Here is a 24,041-nt window from a genome sequence, read left to right as displayed (position 1 = left end):
CTCTCCCCTACCCCCCGTTCCTTTGCTTTCTATGCCAAAAAAGCAAAAGGCTAGGAAGGGAACAAGCATTAACAGATGCCTCAGTGCAGGAAATCTCCCTATTTTAGTCATTTGTCCGGCCTCTTTTACCGAGTATCTGTGCAAAGCACCACGTTCTACAGAGTATCGATCCTCTTTCTAGAAGTTCAACCTGTTGAGAGGTAGCATGGCCCAGTGGATGGGACACTGCGCTGGGTTTCATGAGAGCTGGATTGAATTCATGGCTCTGCCTCTGACCTGCTTGTGACTTTTCCCAGCTCTGTGCCTTAGTTTCCCCTCCCACCTATGAGCAGTCAGCTCCTTGGGGCACGCATTCTCTCTGTTCTACAGTGCCTAGCACAATGGGGCGCCTGTCAAAGTTGGAGTCTCTATATGCTGCATTAACACAAATAATTAATATTAATCATGGTGCTCATGCTTTACAGGCAGTATCCAGAGTATCCCTCTTTCTTTCTCCACATGTAGTCAGAATCAATTGCACACTTGAATTTTGCTTTGCCCATAAGAAGTGGAAAGTAGGCATTTTTCTGATGAGCATATGTGAAATTGGTGGAGTAAACACTGAGCAATTTACAGGATCCACTTTGAGAGGGAGTTTAAGTGGAAGTAGATTTGTGTATGAAAATAAGTATTCATAGCCCCTTTGGGTATTTTACCCTTGATCGTTTGAAAATGGGTACCATCCTGTTGTTGCTGTTTTTCAGCGTAACAATAAAACAATTGCTCTCTGAACAATCTGTGCAGCATCTCTCTCTTTCCCCTCCCCTCCCGATCTTGCTGTAGCTGAAGTTCTCAGCAAGACTCCTGTTGAAGTTGAAGGTGATCAACACTAATTGAGCCCTGAGTTAAGTATGTGTAATTCCATTGACTCCAAGGCTACGTCTACACCCCAGAGTTATTTTGGAATAACAAAGAGCGCGTCTACACTGCAAGCCATCATTTCGAAATATTGACTACTTGGAGGACTTCTTACTCTGACTCCCATAACCCTCATTTCACAAGGAGTAATGGAAGTCGGAGGAAGAGTGTTCTTCCTTCGACTTCCTGCTGTGTAGTCAGCGCCAAAAGCTAAAATAAGCTATTTCGATTTCAGCTACGCAATTGACATAGCTGAAGTTGCAGAGCTTAATTCGACTTTTCCCCTGCTGTGTAGACATGCCCCAGCAGAGTAAACTTTGCTCACTCAAGGAATTGGGAATTGGGCCCATGCTCTGGACAGCCACACAGGAAATGAGAAAGATACTCCATGGACTGCAGCAGCATGCTGTTCAATTACCAGTGCTAATCGTTTCAGGCTTTATTCAAGTGCCTCTATTTCTCTCTGCTTTACAGGTTGGATTTATGCAACTCTCACACCTGTAGACTGCCTAGCATTTGCGGGACATTTTCTACATAGCCTAAGTGTTGAAATGCAGATGAGGTACTTGCCTGTGTTTTGAACTTTACCCTTATCAATTTTACCTATCGTTTGATTTCAGTTTGAGGTTCTGTATTTGGGATAATTTGTTGATTTGGGATCTGAAATGTTTATCCAGGCCTAATTTTATTTGTAAGGAACTCAGGGTATGTCTACACTACAAAGTTAATTCGAACTAACACACGTTAGTTCGAATTAACTTTCATAGGCGCTACACTAGCGCTCCGCTAGTTCGAACTTAATTCGAACTAGCGGAGCGCTTAGTTCGAACTAGGAAAACCTCATTCCACGAGGACTAAGCCTAGTTCGAACTTACTAGTTCGAATTAAGGGCTGTGTAGCTCCTTAATTCGAACTAGTGGGAGGCTAGCCCTCCACAGCTTTCCCTGGTGGCCACTCTGGGCACCACCAGGGAAACTCGTCTGCCCCCCTCCCGGCCCCGGAGCCCTTAAAGGGGCATGGGCTGGCTACGGTGCCCGTGCCAGGTGCAAGCCTGCCAGCACCCAGCCAGCAGACCCTGCACCTGGCACGCCATGAGCCAGCCACCCGATGCCCCCGAGCCCTCCACCTCTTCCCAGGACCGGGCTGGCAGCTCTCGGGAGCCTGCCAGAACCGCAAGAGGCGGGCACCCGCCTGGTCTAGTGCAGACATCGTGGACCTTGTCCACGAACTTTGCACTAGGCACAGGAAAGTGGCCGTCTAGGGCAGGAGAGCTGCCAGCCTGGCCACCCACGAGCAGGTGTGCATGAAAATCAGGGTGGTCCACTGAGACCCCCAACCCTGAGCCCTGAGCTTAGAATGGCCGTACTGGGTCAGACCAAAGGTCCATCTAGTCCAGTAGCCTGTCTGCCGACAGCAGCCAACCCTAGGGACCCTGGAGGGGATGGACCAAAGACAGTGACCAAGCCATTTGTCTCGTGCCATCCATCTCCAGCCTTCCACAAACTTTGGGCAGGAACACCATTTCTACCCCCTGGCTCCATGTACCCAACCTACATGACTTGATTTCACTTCTCTTTAAACTCTGTTCTAGTTCTAGCCTTCACAACCTCCTGCAGCAAGGAGTTCCACAGGTTGACTCTTTGCTTTGTGAAGAAGAACTTTCTGTTACTAGTTTGAAGCCTGCTACCCATTCCTTTCCTTTGGTGTCCTCTAGTCCTTCTATTATGGGAACTAATGGAGAACTTTTCTTTATGCACCTTCTCCACACCACTCATGCTTTTATAGACCTCTATCATATCCTCCCTCCGTCTCCTCTTCTCTAAGCTGAAAAGTCGCAGTCTCTTTAGCCTCTCTTCATATGGGACCTGTTCCAAACCCCTAATCATTTTAGTTGCCCTCCCCTCTCCCACCTCTTTTTCCCAGTCTCCCCCAGTTTTGTTCAATAAAGAAAGATTCTATTTTTGAACACACGTTTTCTTTATTTTGTACATCGGGAAGGGGGGCTAGGGAAGGGTAAGTGGAAGGAGGTGAGGGAGGAATGGGGTACGAGCCCCCGATGGGAAGGACTGGGCTGGCTCTGCAGGCTTCTGGGTGTGGAAGCTCTCCTGCAGCCCCCCAGTTGCCCCCTCTCCCCAGATGGCAGCCTGTGGCAAGTGCAGCCGGGCTGATGGCCGAGTGCTGTGATGTGCCCAGTGTGGGCACTCAGGGCACTCCAAGCCAGGACTGCTTTGCAAGCGGGGCACCCCTGAGAACTGTCTGTCCGGGGTGGCAGTTGGGTCCCTTTAAGCGCAGCCCTTGGCTAGCCTGAGGCAGTAGCTCCACGCTTTAAGTCCTTATCTGATGCCCTGCCGGCACTGCTTCCGGCCATCCTTAACCTCGGTTCAGGGTCCACTCAGTGTGGACATGCTAGTTGGAATTAGCAAGACGCTAATTCGAACTAGTTTTTAAGTCTAGCTGTGCTAATTCAAACTAAGTTAGTTCGAATTAGTGCTGTAGTGTAGACGTACCCTCAGAGGGTTCCTTTACAGATCAAAAAAGACCATGAATTGAGCCATACTCTCTGCTAAGAATTAGCTTGAATATTTAATAATTATATCCATGTGTGTTACAAGCCAAAGTCAGATGTAATGCAAAAGTTAGGCACTTCTGCATTCTTAAACCCACTTGCACTTAGACTCTCCAGGACATTACTTACCCTCACACTTGATTAGATTAGGGTATCTATGGGTATCCCTGCACGTGGATTGTTGGGTCTAATGGCAAATGTGTAGACACATCCTGGCTAGTTCCAATCTGGCTCAGTGGTATCATTGTAAAAAAAGAAGTGGTTGAATAACATAAATTCCATATTCCCCAAATGAGAAGTGGGGTAAAGTCTGTTTAACCTTGTTTACCCTGCACTCTGCTGCTGATCTGGCTAGTTCACATTCCAATAGTGCTGAGGCTGTGGCATCACGCACTTCCACATGGGCTAGCCATTTGAGTAATTACCCAGGGTTCCAAGCGGGCCTTCTCTGAAGTCTCTGTTGCCATAGATTGACGGCTATCAATTTGTGAGTGACCTGGGTATGTCTCCACGTGCTGCTGACATGCTCCCCCCTTGCAGAGGAGACCTACAGTCTGGTGTTTTAATTTACACAGGAGGGCACTGGGAAAAAAGATAAATGCTACATCACATTGGGAGAGGCACCTTACAACACACTGTGCACCCTTCTGAATATAGGCCACCCTCTGAATAGCCCGGCTGGAGTAGGGATGCGAAGGACTAGTCGACTGTCTGATAAGCAAGTGCTTATTGGATAGTCTACAGGATAGTGGACTAGTCGCTTTCCTCCCCCTTGCTGCCTCTATAAGAGAGAGGGGGTACTTCAAAGCGGCAGCGCCATGTGGAGCCCGGGATGATCCATGTGACGCTGCCGCTTTGAAACACCAGGGAACTCAGGATCAGCTGGGGACTACCCAGCTGACCCCAGGCTCATGCAGCGCTGCCGCTTTGAAATGCTGGGGGGAAGCCCTGCATCTGGCTCCTCGTGGCGTTTCAAAATGGCAGCACCACACGGAGCCCGGGGTGAGTGAGTCCCTAGCTGACCCCAGGCTCCATGTGGTGCTTTCTGCTTTGAAGTTGCTGTTGCTACACTTCAAAGGCGGAGCCACCCTATCGACTAATTGAATAGTCTATGCAAAATACATCAACTATTTGATTAGTCAGTTACCCAGTGCTTAGCATTCTTAAGCTGGAGACCTTACCAAAAATAAAGGTCTCTTCTGAGGTTAGACAAATTGTCCGTCCTTAATTTACAGTACAGTAATTCCTCATTTAACACCACTGCTTGAAACGCAACCCCCACCTTTTCCATGATTTTCAATGGGAAAATTGACCCTGCATAACACGTTTTCACTTAACACGATCATTTTCTGAAACATATCTATAGTGTTAAATGAGGAATTACTGTATCTTTTTACTTGTGTTATTTTAACATTGTGTTTTAGGATTTATTACAGCCTTGTTGATTAAAAAATACAAACCTTGGGGAAAAAAATCCAAATATGTTTGCATTTTAGTCTGTCAATGAGCTATCCTTTTCTCTTTCACGTGTAATGCTGTTTGCAGGTCATTACACTTAATGTGCATTTTTGCTTTGTATCACAGAGCGTACGAGGTGGAAAGACGGTTGAAAATTGTCAGCCTAACCCAGTTTCCAAACTTTGAAACTGCATGTTGGTACATGGGAAAGCATCTACTAGAGACATTCAAAGGTAGAACACTGTTCCGTGCACTTTGTTTTCTCAGCTGTGGTTATGTGAAGATAGAGTTTCCATTATTTTCTGCCGGTGTGCAAGCCAAAAGATGGACAGAGGCCAAAATCACTAGTTTTTGATCTAGCAGAATCAAGTCTTTGCATTTTACTTAAGATATCAGCAGAAGGTAAGGAATAAATGTGCATCGCTGGTGTGTAGGCTAAAAAGTACATACACAAATTTGGAAAGTACTCATTGACTTTGATCGTTTCTAACCTACTAGGATAACCATGCCAGTTACAGTACAGCAACACCCCTCCCTAAATCATTTAAAAGCTTTATTACCTTTTGTAATGCAGAGAGGAGCTTATCTCTGCTGTTTATCTATGCTAAAGCCCCAAACAGTTTAGGAGAGTTTAAAACACAATTAGTGGGAACTAAGCTCTATCACAGGACAACTGTATTATAACTGTATTATAACTAAATCCCTTGGCAAGGCAGTGCAGCTTTTTCCAAGAGTCTGAATGCCAGATTTACAGTCATGCCTTGTCTAAATTAGCACCAAATTCTGCCAACCTTACATTGAGTAGTGCCTTGTTTCTCAGGTGCTGTGTTGTTTTTAACAGAACTACTTGTGCAGCAAATTGCTAATCATCTGGTTGTAAAGGCTGCAGAATCCAGTCATTTGGAAATGCCAACGTGACCTTTGCAGACACTGAAAAGTAAAGTTTTCTGGGAGCACAGGAGCTGCTAAACTGGATTGCTTCATTGTTAACAGATATATTATATAACCTCACACAGATAGGCAGCACACAAATTAGTTTTATTTACTGTAATTATTTTGCTCCTCACCTTAATTTCTTGTCATAGCATCATCCAGAGAGAAACACACAGAGATTTTTTTAAATAAATAAAAGAAATGGATATACTTAAATAAGACTTAAGTTTCATCTAAATTTGGGCCTCAGGAGGGTCTCCTTGTGTCTTAGCAGTCAACTTATAAAACTATAAAAAGCAGAATTATATAAGGTACATTATATCTCCAAGAGAAAAGATAAATTATTTGTCTGATGAAAGCAAAGGCGTCTAATCTGTGGAAGCCCTCTTTAATGAAGAATTTTAGATACCAGTTTTTTATTTAAAGTAACCAGAACAGTTGACGATATTATTTAATTCTAGCAGAAGTAAAAGACAGCAGCAGATATACGAGGCAAAGGGCCTGATTTAAAGCCCACCAAAATCAATGAGAATCCAAGCACTAGCATAAACCAGAAACATTTGCACCATAGGATCAGTGTTTGCTGTTTGTACAGTGTCTAGACTAGCATGTTCACACTTGGTAGTTAATTTGAGCTAACTGGGAATTAGGGGTGTAAAAGTGTAACCGTTAAAATGGTTAACCAATAAGTATCAGCCTATTGGTTTCTGTTACTGTGACATGCCTACTCCCAGGGAGCTGGTTGCACCGCAGACTCTGCAGTATAGAAGTTATACTGCAGAGTCCGCAGTGCGTGTAACCACTAGGATTTTTTGTGTTTATATGGTTATCTTTTTAAACAATCTTTTACATCTCGACTGGGAACCAGCTAATTTCCATTGTAAACTCAAATAGAGACGTAACATACCGAAACAGAGCGGAATTGAGGCTGGTTGAGGAATGGATTAAGGCACAGTAAATATATTCACTAGTACTATAAAAGTTATAGATATGATTAGTTTTCAGTGAGTGTGACCTGCTGGCTGCAAACCCCTGCTCATCCACCGCAAGTGCACAGCAAGACAGTTTTTAATAAAGAATTTTAAATAGAAAATTGGCCACCATCACTGAATATTTCCTTTGTTTAGGTTTGCACAAAGCTGGACAGCAGCCTTCTTCTCATTTAGTCCAAGGGGCAAAAATTCTTAATGGTGCTTTCAGGTCGTGGACTAAAAAACAGGTAGGAAAATCTTTTTTTTTTTTTTTTAAATCTATTTCATTGGTTTGTGTTGTAGCAAGAACAAAGAAGACAGAAGCAAAATCAGCAAAATCAGTAATCCTAGTTTCTTAGGGTACGTCTACACAGCAACATTATTTTGAAATAACTAGTGTTATTTGGAAATAATGTAGTCTGCGTCTACACAGCAGGCCATTATTTCAAAATAATGTCGAAATACTGTTGAGCTGAAGGACTTCTTACTCCAACTCCTGTAACCTTCAGGCTACATCTAGACTGGCTCCTATTACGAAATAGCCATGCTAATTTCCAACTTTGGAATAGGGAAATCCGCGGGGGATTTAAATATCCCCTGCGGGATTTAAATAAACATGTCCGCCGCTTTTTTTCCGGCTTGGGGAAAAGCCGGAAAAAAGCATCTAGACTGGCGCGATCCTCCGGAATAAAGCCCTTTTCCGGAGGATCTCGTAGGAATAAGAGGCCAGTCTAGACGTAGCCTCATTGTATGAGGCGTAAGGGAAGTCAGAGGAAGAGAGCTCTATTTCAAAATAAGTGCAGTGTAGCTGCTCCCAATTTTGTAATAAGCTATTTCGAAATAAGCTATGCTGTTGACATAGCTCGATTTGCATATCTTATTTTGAGGTAAGTCTTGCTGTGTAGACACACCCTTAGAGAGAAGGAGGTAGAGGGCTGTCTTATTAGTGGAGCAGTTGATAGCCTGTGATACAAAAATGTCAGGTGTATGATTATGTGCACAAAAATGGAAGTTGTCTCTACTTCTTGAAAACCAAGATGAATTGACAAGTTGTAGGCCTTGAAGCTAGAGAAGACTTCAAAAGATTCAAGAACGTGTAGGCTTGACTCTCCTTTCAAATACACCAGTTAACCTCAGCTGACCTGTGTGGCATTACTTCTGGTGTAGTTCAGCCCTGATTGAGAGGAGCCACTTGCAGAGGTACAAGGCTAGTTCAGTCTCCATACTCCATTCAGTCCGTGGCTGGTGAAGTCTGCTGACAAAAACTAATACCACCCGTCACTGCACATAGGCCACCCAGCAACTGTCAAATGGAGAGCACTTTCATAAACTACTTACCTGGTATATAATTCAGCCATATATATATAGAGAAGGCACCATATGCGATCACCAACCCTCTGACCCTCTTTCTAAGGGACAGTCTTTTTAAAGGAGAGCCCTGTTATGAGTGATCCCAGTAATCTCTTCCCTTCCTTTAATCAGTCAAATTCCCTTTGTTTTTGAATTTTACACAGATTTTTTTGCCTTGGTGTGGCTCTTACAGATAGTGTCGATGGAAACACAGCTTGACGGATTTTGACATTTTCCTTGGCTGGTGTAAATCTGAGCAGCTGCACTGAAGTCAGTGGTTCTACTCCCATTTACACCTCCTAAACATCTGGCCTGATGCCTTCTTTTAGTGTAGGACAGTGGTTTCCAACCTGTAGTCCGGTGATAATGTAGGGGGTCCGTGTGGAGCCTCTTGCAGTGAGCACATCCTTAAACCCGCATTGCTTCCCGCGGCTTAGCAAGCAGCTTGGGCTGAGGGACATGCACGTTGCAGGCACAGCCATATTGTTCGGCGGGGGAAGAAGGGGATGTGAAATGTTAGTAGATTGAAAAGGGATCTGTATCCCCGAAAAGGCTAGGAGCCACTGGAGTAGGAGTAAAAGCGATGTGCCTTGCTGTAAACTTGTCAGGAGAAGAGTTTTTAGCACGTGACGCCTATGGGCAATACAGACTTGTACCAAAGTTACAACTGTTTCAGTAGAGGCTATTACAAAAGTTCCTGTCAGTGGAAGTTGTCTCTCCAGGAGGGGACTGAAGTGGGTGGCACATTCCTTCTCGGAGAGAGATACGGCTGTGCACATGTTCTGGTGGTTCCCACAAGGATAAAGAGGTTCAATGTGGAAAGGAGAATGGAGCTGGTCAAGGCAAAGAGAAACAGCATTTCTAGCTCCAGACAAGTCTTTTTTTTTTCTTCTGCTTTGGCTTCTTGCTCCTAACTAAGAAAAGCAATAGGAAAAAGTAATCAGGAATGCGTCTTGTCAGATCAACTCTGCCTCACTTCTATGGCTGTGTGACAGGGCGTCTGCCTCGCACTGGCTCTTTAAGGGGTTAAAACCCAGCCCGGGGGAGAGGGCTGGCACTGTGGAGCCAGCAGCTGCGGCTGGTATGAACCAATTAGGGCCCCGCTGAGGGCAGTATAAATAAAGGATCCTGGAGGGGGAGAGACAGACTCACTCTTGATGTGGAGCAGGAGGGACCTAGCTGCCAGGGAAGCTAGCGGCTTCCTGACTTAGGGCAGGGCTGAGGAAAGGCAGGCAGGGCTGGAGAAGCTCTGGCCAGGCAAACTCCCAGGCTACAGAACCTAAAGCAAGCTCTGAAGCTAGTAGGGCTGCAGAGAGGCAGCCACTGTAGGCAAAGGCAGCAGGTCCTCAACCTGTTGCCAATGATGAGCGGCTATTTCAGACTGTGCTTTGCTCCGAGGTAAGCGGCTAGATGAAGACTTGTAGTGGGTCAGTGAGGCAAGGCGAGCACAAGGGGTTGGAGCTTCCCAGAGTGGGAGGACCCCAAAGTGTGGGGGCACTGTAGCAGGGCAATACCCAGAGGGAGGACGCCACAGTCTGGGAGGGATGTGGGTCCTAACAGAGTGGCGAAGGGTAGGCAACAGCAGGCATAACACCAGCCAGATGGGGGCATTCCAGCACCAAAGAGCTAATTCCCTGAGTGACCAGTAGGAGGTGCCCGTGGCAGTGAAGCCCACCATGCTACAGGCTGCAACTCATAAATGGGAATGTTATGAAGTGACACACATGGACTCGTAACTGAATGTTCATAGCTAGTATATAAAGGGTTAATGAGTGATTAATTGATGTCATAAGCATGTCACAGCCATGACAATAGTATAGGGGGTTATAAACGTATCAGCAGATTTTATTAATTGATTTTATGCCAGGGTTATAAGCCACCTTTTAATCGGTTGGATTCTATAGCAGTTTATTAATTTGCTAAGCTATCATTTGTCCTTTATGAGCTATTTACTACTGGAACTTTAATACAAAGTGTGTCTGTTTCATGACTGTTCCCGCATAGAATTGATTTGCTTTTCCATGTCTCTTAAGATTAGCGGCTGAATGTCTCAGTACATCCCAGCGTACCAATTAGGGAATCTGCTGCTGTGATTGACACAGTGTAAAATCAGATTCTCCGACAAAGCTCTGTTTTAGCAGGGCATGATCAGTGGAGGGCACAGAGTTTAGATCACTTACGTGTCTATCCCTTATTTATGTGCAAAAGCTTAGATGCACCCACAGCAGTGGAGGAGCAAAGCTGACTCAAGTGTTGGTCCTTAAGAGCTTGTCTTTATTACATGGAAGAATGCTGCGGCTGTGATCAATCTCCCAGAGTTCCAGTTAGTGAGTCTAGTTAAGACTCACTAAATCAAACTCAGAGGGTGCCCCCGCCGATGTCCAGTACTCCTCATTTTGCGAGGAGTAAGAGAAGCCAACGGGAGCATTTGCTCCTGTCGGCCTCCCGCTGTGGAGATGCCACCAAGCTGGGCTTAAGATAAGCCGATTGTAGCTATGTATTCTACATAGCTAGAGTTGCATACCTTAAGCTAAGCTGCTGGCTCTAGTGCAGACCTGGCCTAATATTCTGCAGTCCATGTCCTTTGGGTGTCAGAATAGCCATATTATTGTGTCAAGAAGGGCAGACTCTGTTTTGGAAGTCTTCTCTTCACTGTCACTCTGTTCGTCTACCTCAGTGGTTCTTAACGTTTCCAGGCTACTTGCACCCCTCTCAGGAATCTGATTTGTTTTGCGTACCCCAAATTTTGCCTCACTTAAAAACCATTTGTTTACAACATCAGACCCCAAAATACGCAAGTGTCACAACATCCTATTACTGAGAAATTGCCGACTTTCTCATTTTTACCATATAAGTATAAAATAAATCGATTGCAATGTAGATATTGTACTTCTATTTCATTGTAATACTTGTCGGCCTTGTCTGAAGCCCAAGCCCCAGACAGTGGAGGTGAAGCATGGAACTTAGCTTCACAGGGCTCCCTGGGGCATGGGTCCCTTGGAATTTCCTCACTTGCCACCTCCTAATGCCAATCCTGCACTTGTTGTGACCCTCCCCCCAAAACCTATCCTGTGATTCCCCTCTCAGGGACAGCAGCCCCCAGGTTGAGAAACACTGATCTAGAGGGATTGAGTTCCCATTGGAAAACCTCTGCATACACTCAGAGGTATGTGTACCCCTGGTTGAGAACCACTGGTCTGCCTGCTAAGCAGATGTGAAATAGTGGGACAAAAAAGTGCAAGCAAATAATAATGCCTAGAGGTCTGGTGCAGTTATTGACATCAGGGCTTGGGATGTTGTAACATGGTATAATGAGTGCAAATTCCATCAGTGCTACCAGGGAACCCGATCCACTCTGGCAGCAAGGGATTAAGCTATTACCCTCAATTAAGAAACGCTTCGGAGAGGTTCTCTAACCTGTCTTCCGGGTGAAGCTGTTGGAAATGAATTTATTAAAGGAAGGTGCAAAGGGAGAAAGCAAGAAAGTGTTACCGTTGTGAAATCACCCGTAAGGATTAGAAAAGAACCATTGATTTTATAAGTAGTTATCCACAGGAAACCGAAATAATACACGGACTGGGTAAAAACATGTTTGTCCCATTCTATTAACTGATTCAGTTCTAAAGTTTGTGTTGCTTGATTTGAAGAGGTAGAAAAAAATAGAGATAGGTCAGTTGACAAGTCTTTTGATTGGGTGTGAAAATAATATTAAGAATTTGACAACAGCGCAGTGGCTGTGTTTTGTTCTAGGCTCTAGCAGAGCATGAAGATGAACTCCCGGAACACTTTAAACCAGCGCAACTTATCAAGGACCTTGCCAAAGAAATCAGATTAAGTGAGGTTGGTAGTCTTTCCATATTGCTAATGACAGCATGCATTTTTCGTAAGCCTTGCCATACCTTGGAAAATGATTGAAATAAGTGAATTTTTTTCTCATTGCATTCCTATCAGAAAATTAATGGGACATTTAGGAACAGTGATGTTGTGAAGGCATTCCCTTTCCTGTGCTGCATTCCCTCTCCAGTGCTGACTGGATGTTTGATTCAAACCCCATTTTACTCTGCCTCATGCTCTCTTCACCTCAGCTTTACTCCACATCTGCTCCACTTTCTTCTCCTTCTTATTGTCATCGGCTCTGTCCTGCTCACCCCTCTCCCTTCAGCTAATCCCCACTTAACAGACTCCAGTTCCCCACAAAAAAATCATGTATTACACCCCTTCTTTTGCACTCTCTTGAGAATGGAAACCCTTCCAGGGGCCTGTCTACTGCAGCTCTGTTTGTACAGTGCCTAGTTCACCTGCTTCCTGGCCACTACTGGAATGAACATGATTAACAACAATTATAATAATTAATTAATAATGTGGCATCCAGACCTATAGGCCATATATGGTAGACCTCTTAATAGATATGCACAATACTCATTGCGATTGGTGGGAGTCCTACAGTAGATCAAGAGTAATAACTACCCCCATATATTTAATGGCAGATACACTACAACGCTGTGTATTGAGTTTTGCTCCGACTCCTTCCTTCCCATGCCTTACATCAGTGGTTTCCAAGCTTTTTTATACTGCGGACTGGCAAACCCATTCACAAACTTTTGGCGAACCAGCAACATTTTATTTGCACATTTGCATATTCATTATGCAAATAACAAACATTCAAATATGCAAATAAAATGTTACTGGTCTGCCAAAAGACCCAGCCCGCAGAGCCGCCATGAATAGCCGGCTTCATCTCTTGCAGTTGCCACCTGGCGAGCAGCTGCCGCAGCTGAAACCAGATATTTGCAGTGGCTCTGGGGGCCAGGACTGGGGTACACCCGGCCCCCTGAGACCTCCAGTGCTAGCCCTAATCCCTAGAGCCCCCATCCCTCCATTAGCCCCCAGCACCAGCCGCTGACCCCAGAGTCCCCTACATCCAACCCCCCAGTGCTAGCCTTCTGTCCCCAGTGCCAGTGCCTCATCCCAAATGCCGCATTGCCAGCCCCCCGCCCCATAGAGCCCCCAACCAGACTCCCTAGTGCCAGCCTCCTGTGTCACAGCCCCACTGCACCCAACCCCCACCAGTGCCAATGCCCAGTCCCCAATATTAGCCCCATTCCGAGTGCCAATCCTGTCTCCGTAGCCCCCCCACTACTAACCCCACCCCCAGAGTCCACCAGTACCAGCTCCCCACTCCAGATGCCTCAGTGCCCCCCAGTGTCAGCCTCCTGCCTCTTAGAGCCCCCAAGCACTAGCCCTGCCCCCGAAGCCCCCAGTGCCTGCCCTGTCCCCCTCACCTAGCCCTGTGCTGTCTCCCAGCCTCCAGCTGAGCACTGATGCTTTAAGGCTGCTGTGCCGGGCTCCACGTGGCCCTTCCGCTGCGCAGTGAACAGCTCTTCCACATCTGGGAGGAGACTACGTCCCTGCCCGGCCCTGGTTGGCTGAGAGGTGGGGCAGGACACGTCTCTCCCAAAAGCCATGATGGGAGGGGAGGTGCCGGGGGTGAACCCTACCCCCGGCCCCCAGAGCTGCCGCGGCCCAGCAGCCAGCGGTTCCCGGCCTGGCACTGGTCCGCAGCCCAGCGGTTGGGAACCGCTGCCTTACATCACTGCGGTTAAAATCTGTCTCTTCCCTTTATGCCTTTTAATGCAGGCTCAGAATGGCAACCACAGCAGAAAACAATTTCTTTTTAATTAGAAGCTGTTAATTTTATTTGGGCAGCTTTTTACTGCTTATTTTACCTGGCAGTGTGAAACATGGTTCTGCCGCATTCTCACATCTGAATTAATTTGAGATGTATTGTGAGGTCTGATTTGCATTTGAAACATAAGAACAGCACAAGGGTTTTTTCCCCCATATTGGAATTCTCTGGAAAAAAGAAAAGGAAATACAAAATCCGGAGACCAAACTGAGGAAATACTGACTCTCTGCATCTTAAAATATAGTTAGTTAATATTAACTTCTTTGATACTGTCCTTTCTGCTTGGGGAAGTGCAGCTTGTGTGACGGGTTATTGCCGTTGGGAACAAGCATCCTGCTACTGTAGAACAGGGGGTGGGGAGCCTGTTTGGATCAGTCAGGGGCCACACACAAGAAGGAAGCAAAACAAAACGAACAAACAAACAAGAACCCTCATTGACATGGCCCCGACAGGGAAGGAAGAAATACACTTGCACACCAGTGCCTACAGGCTCAGGCTAGGAGATTTTGTATGCTCTAGCCCCGTGGTGGGGAGTGCCAATGTGGGCTGGCGTGCCAATGTGGGCTCCCCCGTATTGGGAGTGGCCCTGAGCCTCGGGGGGCCTGGCTCCAGGCAAGCCTGTGGTTCCCCACCCCTGCTTTGGAATGTCAAATTTAGCTTTACAAATACGTCTGATCACCGGTACGTCGATCCAGCATGGCTATGGGTCAGCCCGCCGGAGTCCCTAGTGTGGTGCATTTTTTATGATACCTTTGTGCTACCATCCCTCAGTCTCCTGAATATCAGTCAAGGCTCTGATTAAGATTAGAGTAGCTGGGATCTGAGCTGGCTCTCAGTAGTTTCCAAGGATTGTTCTGGGCTGTGGGGATCAGGTGGGTGTAAGCAGGGCCAGCCTGAGCCCTTTTGGTGCCTGGCGCATGCGCGGGCCAGCCGCAGCCACTGGCGCGCAGCCCAGGGCCTACCCCAAGGGCGCACGGCGCTGCCCAGCCTGGCCCAGCCACCGCTGCTAGCGTGCACACCGGGCCATGCAGGGCCCCGTGTCCTTACAGCTGCCATCAGGTGCCCTCCATCAGCTGCTACCAGCTGCCTGGCTCGGCCCTGGGTGTAAGGCAGTGGTCACCAACCAGTAGATTGGGATCTACCAGTAGATCTTGGAACCTTTGACAGGGGATCCTGACTGGTTTGGTCAGGAAGCTCTCAAGTGTCAGCATTTCACTTGCCCCTTCACCCACTGTCATGCTGCTCCTGCCTCTGCCTTGGAGCTGCCCCCCGGGAGTATCCTGCCTGCTCTGCAGAGTGTGAGAGGGAAGAGAGGGGGGGCACTGATGTCAGGGTGTCTTTCCTCTCCCCACTTCTGCACCCCATCTCCACACAGGGAGAAGAGGATGGAGGGAGCTTGGCAATGCAAAGCTGTCACTCTCACAAACACACACTGCCCTTCACTCTCATCCCCGACCCAACACACATGTGAGGGGTCTTGTTACATCTTTCACTGCTTGCTAAGTGGGTTAGTTTTAGTTTTTGACTTGTCTGTGCATTTCATCACTTTCATTTCTCTCTCATGCTTTGAGTAGTGAGTTCTAAAATGCTTAACCAATTGTGGCAGGAGTAATTATCCCTGTGGGAATTATTGCCCCTGGAAGTGGCTGCCATGTCCCTGCAGCCCCTGAGAAAGCCAGAGCAGGGGGTCTCCACATGCTGTCCCTGCCTGCAGACACCACTCCTGCAGCTCCCATTGATCCGTAATGGGGAACCGTGGCCAGTAGAAGCTGTGGGGTCAGTGTCTGTAGATGAGGGGTAGCACATGGAGCCATTGCTGTACATGCCAGCTGCTTTCAGGAGTGGTACAAGGCAGGGCAGGAGTAAGCTGCCTTAACCCCACTGCTCCTGCACCCAGAAGCCATCTGAGTTAAATGGTGCCCAGTCAGAGCCTGCTTCCTGAACCCTTGTCCGAGTCCTGAACCCCTCCTGCAATCAACCTCTTCCCCCAGACATGAGTCCCCCTGCACCCAAACTCTTTCCTAGAGCTTGCACCCTGACACCCCTACTGGATCCCAATCCCCCACCCTGGGCTAAGCCCGGAGCCTCTCCCACACTCCAAACCTCTTGGCCCAAGACCAGAGCCTGCCCCTTAACCCTCTACCCAGCCTGGTGAAAGTGAGTGAGGACGGGGGATGGAGTGAGCAGGGTGAGGCCTCAAAAAAGGGGTGGGAAGGAAGTGGGGTGAGGGTATTTGGTTTAAGGTAGCTCTTACATTACACTTGAAATTGAAAAAGTGATCTTGTGGTTAAAAAGGTTGGAGACCCCTGGTATAAGGGTACTCCAGCTGCACCCCTTTAACCTAGCTATGTTCTCAGCACTGGTCGCTGGGAGAGAACATTGCAGAAGCAAGCTGGAAAGCTGGAGGCCTCCTGAGGATTCCTCTAGGTTGGGAACTTCCAATGGCTGGATCTGCCATCTTCGGGGTGCCTTGCACCACTGGAGCTGCACAGAACAGCTTCAGGGCACCAGAGAATCAGCACTAATGACTTACATACAAGTGGATTTTCTTTCAAAGGATTGCACTGTTGGCTAAATGCACAGCACAGGGCTAGTTGTGCTCCTGTGTAGTCCATGATAAAATATTAATGGAGCCGAGTGAGGGTAACACTAAAGGGCTACGTCGACACTGGCATGATTTTGCACAAGAGCATCCGTGCCAGTGTAGACGCTCTCTTGAGCAAGAAAGCTCCGATGGCCATTTTAACCATAGGACTTTTTTTGCGCAAGAAATTCATGAACAATTCAAGAACACTTGCACAAGAGGGATTCTTCCTGAGCGGGAGCATCATAGTTCTTGCGCAAGAAGCCCTGATTTCACACATTAGAACGTCAGTGTACTTGTGCAAGAACTCGCGGCCAGTGTAGACAGGCAGCAAGTTTTTGCACAAAAGCGGCTGCTTTTGCGCTAGATCGCGCCAATGTAGACACAGCCAAGCAGTAAACTCTCTGGGGAAAGAACAAGCTTTTTACTGCATGTTTGTACGGTGCCTAGCATAACAGGTTCATGACTGTGGCTCCTACTGCGATACACGTAATAAATAATAACCTGAGCTTCTCTGAAAGTCCTACCCATAGCCGGATGTGTTCATTACTGATCCAGGGGAACTTCTTACAAGAGTTGGTTCTGACCAGACTTGTACCTTAAATAATTGCCAAGGAGGAGTGGGGAAGATTTTAAGCCAGCACAACATAATTTCAGTAGGTTGTAGTGTTCTCCATTTCCTGCCCAGCCTGGCTTCGGGCACCCCTATCATTATACAATGGTGTTGGGGATTTATCGTCCACACGAAGGGGGGATGCTACAGAATAATGAATGGCCTGGAAGTTGGAACTGACTGTGTTTCATGTTCTGCCCAACTATAGAACGCGTTCAAAGTCAACAAAACAGAAGTGAGTGCCAACGTGAAGGTAGAGGAAATCTGTCCTGTGGAGAAGGAAGAAGCGCCGTCGCCTGTACCAGTGACACCCCCTCCACCACCTGTAGAAAAAGTTCTGAAAAAAAAGACTCCAAAAGCTGTGAAAACCCCCAAGCCACCGAAACCCCCCAAACCGCCCAAGCCTCCCAAACCGCCCAAGCCCCCCAAGCTCCCCAAAACTCCAAAAGTCAAGGGAGAAGGGAAGAAGAAAGGAAAGAAGGTGAAGGAAAGCCCGCCGCCCGCCATTCCCAATCTGGACCTGCTGGAGGCGCACACAAAGGAGGCTTTGACAAAGATTGAAACGCCAAAGAAAGGGAAGGTGCGTCACATTGTTCTAAGTACTCTGAATGATTTTTTTTCAGTAGCACGGAGTAAGACTTCTGTTTAGGGTAGCTCATGAAGGAAAAAGAAAAACACAGTGATTGAAATCTTGACTCCATTGACATCTGTGGGAATTCTGCAAAGGAACCAGGTTGCCACCCAATTTACTTAATTGTTTAAATCAGGTTCTATAAGAAATAATATCCAGGCTTCTCAAAAGTAGTTTCTATGCACTTTGTGAAACATGTCTATCAAGCAACAGATATGAGATCAAAACATTCTTTATAGGTTTCCTAGGGGTAGCTGTGTTAGGGCTTGTCTATGCTTACTGGAGGATCGACTCTCTGGTGTTAGATCTTCTGGGGTTCGCTTTAGCGGATCTAGTAAAGTCTGACCAAATTGAACTCTAGGGGCACCCCCATCGACTGCGGTATTCCTCGCTGTCGTGAGGAGTAAGGGAAGCCAATGGGAGAGTTTCTCCCATCGACCTCCTGCTGTAGGGCCGCACCAGAAAATCGATGAAAGGTAAGTCACCTCCAGGTACACAATTGTCATAGCTGTAATTGTGTATCTTACATCAGTTTTCTCCAGCGGTGTAGAGCTGGCCTTCGTCTGTTTCAGAAAAAACAGAGAGTCTGGTAGTACTTTAAAGACTCATAGATTTATTAGGGCATAAAATAAATGTGCTAGTCTTTAAAGTGCCACTAGACTCGTTGTTTTTACATTCTTTATAATGACCTTGGCAAGGGAGAAACAAAACTAATTTTTACATTTCTCTGCACATTAATATTTTATTGAAGCTCCAGCTATTTTGTCACAAAGACTCAATGTTAGTGTGATTCTTCTGTGTAAAAATATTCCTGTTTTCCAGATGATTCAGATATCTGTATATAAAGTGAGAAGGGTAGCTAACCTGGGAAAAGTGGAGCTCATTTCTTTCTCTTTTAAGAATATGTGCTGATTTTTTTTTTTTTTTACAGGCTGCAAAGAATGTCTTAAGTGTTCCCAATAAGGAAGCTGTTAATAAGCAAAATGAGGCAGAGAAATTCGAAATTCGAGAGCACAATAAGAGCAAAACAGAAGCCAAATGGAAATATAAGGTAAAGTCTGCTGTTAACTTGTGCTGGAGTATCACACAGCAATGGGAAATACTAGAAATAGGGGAAGAAGTGGTGTATGTTACAGCAGAGTATAGTACTAACAATGTGAAAATATAGGGCCTAAACCCAGTCTTGCTAATTGGTTCACAAAGTGTAATTCCCTTGAATCCTTTAGTGTTACTCTGGATTTACAGAGGATCAGGCCTCCCAGAATTAGATAGAATAATTTAAAAGAATTTCAGTCAGAATAGACATGTAGGATGGGATTTTCCAAAGCACATGTTACTGTCCTGCTCAGTTCATCTTGAAGCCAACAAGAATAACATCAATAGGAGCAGAATTAGGCCAGTGCTGCATAATCTTACCCCTAATATGTAGTCCCAGATCTGATCTGAATTACACCGGTTTAAATCTTCAGTAAACTCTAGTGAAATCAGTAGACTATCAATGGTGTCAAACCAGAGATCCAAATCAGGTCCTGCATATTTAAGTTTGCTTCATTGAGACAAGACTCCTGAGATACATCACCTAGCTTGAATTCACTCCTGGAGTGCAGTAATCTGACTCCAGGCCATTTTGGAGCAATACGAAGAATGTAATCTATAACATTCATTCTGTAATAGTTGCAGTCTTAATTCCAGAGCATTCTACAGCCTTTATGAGAAAAGATTAATCATCTGCAAAATGAAAGACATGGCCCCCCCAGTCGCTCACCCAAAAATCCACAAAGGAGAGAGAACAGCTGTACCTTCCTCTGATTCTTAACAAAGAAGCTGCTCTCATTGAGCCAGATCACCAGGTGTCCAGATTTTGGCTGGAATGCCCAGCTGGTATGTTACCCTGGCAGTTCCAGTTGGCACAGTTAATCAGATTGTTAAAAGTCCAGTCGGCGGTACAGTGGCCCGGGGCTAAGGCAGGGCTCCTACTTGCTCTGTTTCCTCATGGCTCCCAGAAGCAGCTGCCAGTGACGCTCCATGTGCTGCCCTTGAGCCTGCAGGCACCGCCCCCATAGCACCCAGGGGCCAGGACGTGACCAGTGGGAACTTCAGGGGCAGTGCCTGTGGTGCAAGACAGCACATGGAGCCTCCTTGGCTGCCCACCATGCACCGTCCTAGGGGCCACATGGACCTGGTGGCTGCTTCCTGGGACCTGTGCAAGTGGTGCCAGGAAGCTGCGTACTCCTAATCTCCTCCCCACATTCCAACCCACTGCCCCAGGCTGGATTCCCCTCCCATACCCAAATTCCCTCTGGAACCTGCACCCCGCCACACCCAACCTGTCTTCCCCAATGCTGAGTGTCCTCCAAACCAAACCTCTCCTCCCTGGCCTCGCCACAGAGCCCACACCTCCGGCTGGAGTCCTCACCTGCCCATCCACCTCAATCCCCTGCCCCAGCCAGGAACCCTCTCCGGCACCCTGAACCTCTCATTTGACCCCATCCAGAGCCCACACCCCAGCCCAGAGCCCATACAACCTTCCATATCTCGACCCCCTGCTCCAGACAGGTGATCGTGTGCCATAGAGGGAGGGGGATTTTGCAAACTCAGGGCAGGGCCACAGAGAAGGGGTTAGGTTAGGTGTTCAGTTCTATGTGATTAGAAAGTTGGCAGCCCTAACCAGAGGATGACTGGTGGTGCTAATGTATTTTAATATACGCTAGTTGAGGATAGTGCCCATACAGTTTAGAAGAGACAAAAGGCAGGACTATGCAGCACTTGAAAGACTAACAAGATGGTTTATTAGGTGATGAGCTTTCGTGGGCCAGACCCACTTCCTCAGATCAAATTGTGGAAAAAAATTGGCACGATCATATATACCCAAGGGATACAATAAAAAAAAAAGGGAACACACATAAAATAGACAAATCAGTTTTTAGAACAGAGGGGGGACTAGTGGGGGGAAGGTTAATGTCAATGAGATAATTATAGTAGAGGTGATAATTGGTGATATCACCTTTAATGTCATTATCTCATTGACATATCACCTCTACTATAATTATCTCATTAACATTAGCCTCCCCCCATCCTCCCTCTGTTCTAAAATCTGATTTTTCTATTTTATTTGTGTTCACTTTTTTTTGATTGTATCCCTTGGGTATATATGATCATGCCAATTTTCTTCCACAATTTGATCTGAGGAAGTGGGTCTGGCCCACGAAAGCTCATCACCTTATAAACCATCTTGTTAGTCTTTAAAGTGCTTCATAGTCCTGTCTTTTGTTTCAGCTACACCAGACTAACACCGCTACATCTCTATTACTAATTTAGAAGAGAGTAAGGGTTTTATTTTTAAAAAAGATGACAACACAAAACGCAAACTGATTTCACGTAAAATCCAAAAAATATAAAACATGTAACAATTATCATTGCCAGTACTATAGATGAAGGGTCAAATTTGGAAGTTTTGCTTCCAGGAAGAAAAGGAAGTATTATCGTATTCCATCTTTTTAAAAAGAGTGTCTGTAACTACCCAGTTGTTACATGTGTGACATGAAAACACTTTGGCTGTGTCTACACTGGGCCACTTATTCCGGAAAAGCAGCCGCTTTTCCGGAATAACTTGCCAGCTGTCTACACTGGCCGCTTGCTTTTCCGGAAAAGCAATGACGATCTACTGTAAAATTGTCAGTGTTTTTCCGGAAAAACTATGCTGCTCCCGTTCGGGCAAAAGTCCTTTTCCAGAAAAACTGTTCCGGAAAAGGGCCAGTGTAGACAGCACAGTAGTCTTTTCCGCAAAAAAGCCCCGATCGCGAAAATGACGATCGGGGCTTTTTTCCGGAAAAGCGCGTGTACATTGGCCACGGATGCTTTTCCGGAAAAAGTGCTTTTCCGGAAAAGCATCCTGCCAATGTAGATGTGCTTTTTCCGGAAATACTTATAATGGAAAACTGTTCCGTTTTAAGCATTTCTGGAAAAGGGTGCCAATGTAGATGTAGCCTTTCTCTCTCAGAGAGACTTGCAGCATGAAGGAGCCAAAATAAAGAGTGTTCCCTGTTGCTTTAGACTCATTGGATTCATGTAGATCCCAGTTTCGAACTTTCTTCTATGTAACAAGTTCAAAATTTTGATAATTGAGGGAGGTGTATTTGAAAACAGTTTGTGGCAGTACCATTCATCCAAAAAAGCTTCTACCAATGGGTAATTCCAAGGAACTGTTTGGATTCATAGTACTGATGCAATGGAATCAAGCTGATAGTTACGTCTTTTGATTCCTTAACATCCTCTTCCGTTATTACTCTGCAGAATTTTAGTAAGGGTAATCACGTATATACATTTGGTTTTTTACATGTCAAGGTGTGTTAGAACCTCTCTCCAAAAAATAAAACCAAGGAAAATATTGTTGAAAATGTGTGCTTCTTTGCAAGATGGAGGACTCAATGCTTAATTTTACCCTTAGGCTTCATCTAAGTGTGCAAATGAGTGCTCAAATTTGAGTGTGCAAATGAGACACGGAGTAGCATATCACAGCACCTCATTTGCATAATTTATGCAAGCCATTTTTGCACAAAGGGTTTTTGCGGGAAAAAAAGTAGTGTGGACATTTTGTTTTTGCATAAAACCCCCATTTTCTGCAAGATCCATATGCCTCTCCCTTCCCATAGAGGCATAAAGATCTTGCGGAAAATGGGGTTTTTGTGCAAAACCAAAATGTCCACACTCCTTTTTTTCCCACAAAACCCCTGTGTGCAAAAACAGCTTGACTAGATTATGCAAATGAGGTTTAGTGATACGCTAATCAGCACCTCATTTGCATACTCACTGCTGGCAAAACCGGCAGAGTAGACATAGCCTTAGTTGTGTGGGTACAGTTCTGATGGACTTCATTGGGAAGAGCATCTGGGTGAAGGCCTGATTCAGGAATGCACTTAAGCTCATGCTTGAGATCATTCCCATTTAGGGCAATGCCTAAGCACATGTTAATCTTTATGCATGTGCTTAACAGCTGTTGTCTTCAAAGGGACTTAAGCATATGTTTAAAGGTAAATGTGTGTTGAAGTGATATCCTCAACTGGGATGCTTTCCTGAATTGGGCCTAACTCAGGCGAAAACTCAACCATTTATCCATCTACAATTCTTTGTGTGAGCATGTGCATACACACACATGTTCCGTGTATCCTAATTATTTAGTAATATATACCAGGATTTGCTTAGAAATATAAAAATATTGGTAACACATTAACTTTATTTTGTTTGTATTTTCATGATTTGTAGAACAGTAAGCCTGATTCATTATTAAAAATGGAAGAGGAACACAAATTGGAAAAGACACCTTTATCAGGAAATAAGGACAATAAATTTACATTTTCTTTCTCTAACAAGAAACTGCTTGGGTAAGTAAAAATATGACACTATACACTGAATTACAAAAGATACTTGTACTCTATGGATAGGGTTTTTTTCAGACAAGTAGGTAAGAAACTGGACCTTATGTTCAAAATTAAAAATTGTGCTTGCATTTATATTGTTTTTAAGTAAGTAAATTCTTTTGACAATATGTGTAAAATATTTCTTAGGGAGGAAATCAGATTCCTATCAGTGGTTTTACAGATATAGAAGCATTTGAGATTATTTTGTACATGTATTGTTCTACATAGGTTTTCTAGTTAGAATGTGTTAATTATAAATCTCTTTTACTGGTAGTTTATATCTTGGTTGTAAAAAGTTGCCCTAGGCTAAAACTCCAGTATTTTTTCATTTACTCTTTTTTTAATCCCACTTTTCACAGTAATAAAAGGAAAAATCCCCTATTTTCTAGCATAGTTCTACACTTTATTTGATTAAACAAGATCTGGATCACTGAGTAAATAATATACCTATAAAATACTTGAACTGGTAGTCTCACTGCTGAATTTCACTGGAGCTATTCCAGCCTTCTGGGTGTGCTGTGCATTGGTTCATACTGTGTGCCATAGGGTACGTCTAGACTACAGGCTTTTGTCGCCAGAAGTTTTGTTGACAGATACTGTCGAAAAGGCTTCTTTCGACAAAGAGCATCTAGACTACATCCAGTTCTGTCGATAAAGCAAGCCGCTTTGTCGACATGACAGTGTAGACACAAAGGACAGTGTAGATGCAGTAACACCTTCTGTCAACAGAACTCTGTCGACAAAAGGCGTCATTCCTCGTAGAATGAGGTTTACAGTCGTCGACAAAACTGCTGAGTTCTGTCGACATTATGTCAACAGAACTCAGCGGCAGTGTAGACGCAGGTATAGTTTTGTCGACAAAAGTCTACTTTTATTGACAAAACCCTGTAGTCTAGACACACCCATACAGAGACATATTCTGCCTGATTCTGCAC

General features: G+C 45.5%; 1 protein-coding gene across 2 annotated transcripts in view; it reads left to right on the top strand.

The window, feature by feature from the left end:
• The window catches only part of PHF2 (PHD finger protein 2), a 180,997-nt gene that overhangs the window by 127,473 nt on the left and 29,483 nt on the right, over nt 1–24,041 (top strand). For both annotated transcript variants that reach the window (XR_012906578.1, XM_075939694.1), the window contains exons 8-14: nt 1,372–1,459; nt 5,048–5,154; nt 6,982–7,073; nt 11,926–12,015; nt 17,267–17,638; nt 18,621–18,740; nt 22,952–23,070. Coding sequence is in view for 1 of the 2 variants with exons in the window: in XM_075939694.1 (XP_075795809.1) it covers nt 1,372–1,459; nt 5,048–5,154; nt 6,982–7,073; nt 11,926–12,015; nt 17,267–17,638; nt 18,621–18,740; nt 22,952–23,070 (988 nt within the window). In the remaining variant the exon portion in view is untranslated. The remainder of the gene's footprint in view (nt 1–1,371; nt 1,460–5,047; nt 5,155–6,981; nt 7,074–11,925; nt 12,016–17,266; nt 17,639–18,620; nt 18,741–22,951; nt 23,071–24,041) is intronic.

The sequence above is a fragment of the Pelodiscus sinensis genome, chromosome 11 (genome assembly GCF_049634645.1).
Source record: "Pelodiscus sinensis isolate JC-2024 chromosome 11, ASM4963464v1, whole genome shotgun sequence".
Taxonomy (NCBI): domain Eukaryota; kingdom Metazoa; phylum Chordata; order Testudines; family Trionychidae; genus Pelodiscus; species Pelodiscus sinensis.
This window is presented reverse-complemented; position numbering and strand designations above follow the sequence as displayed.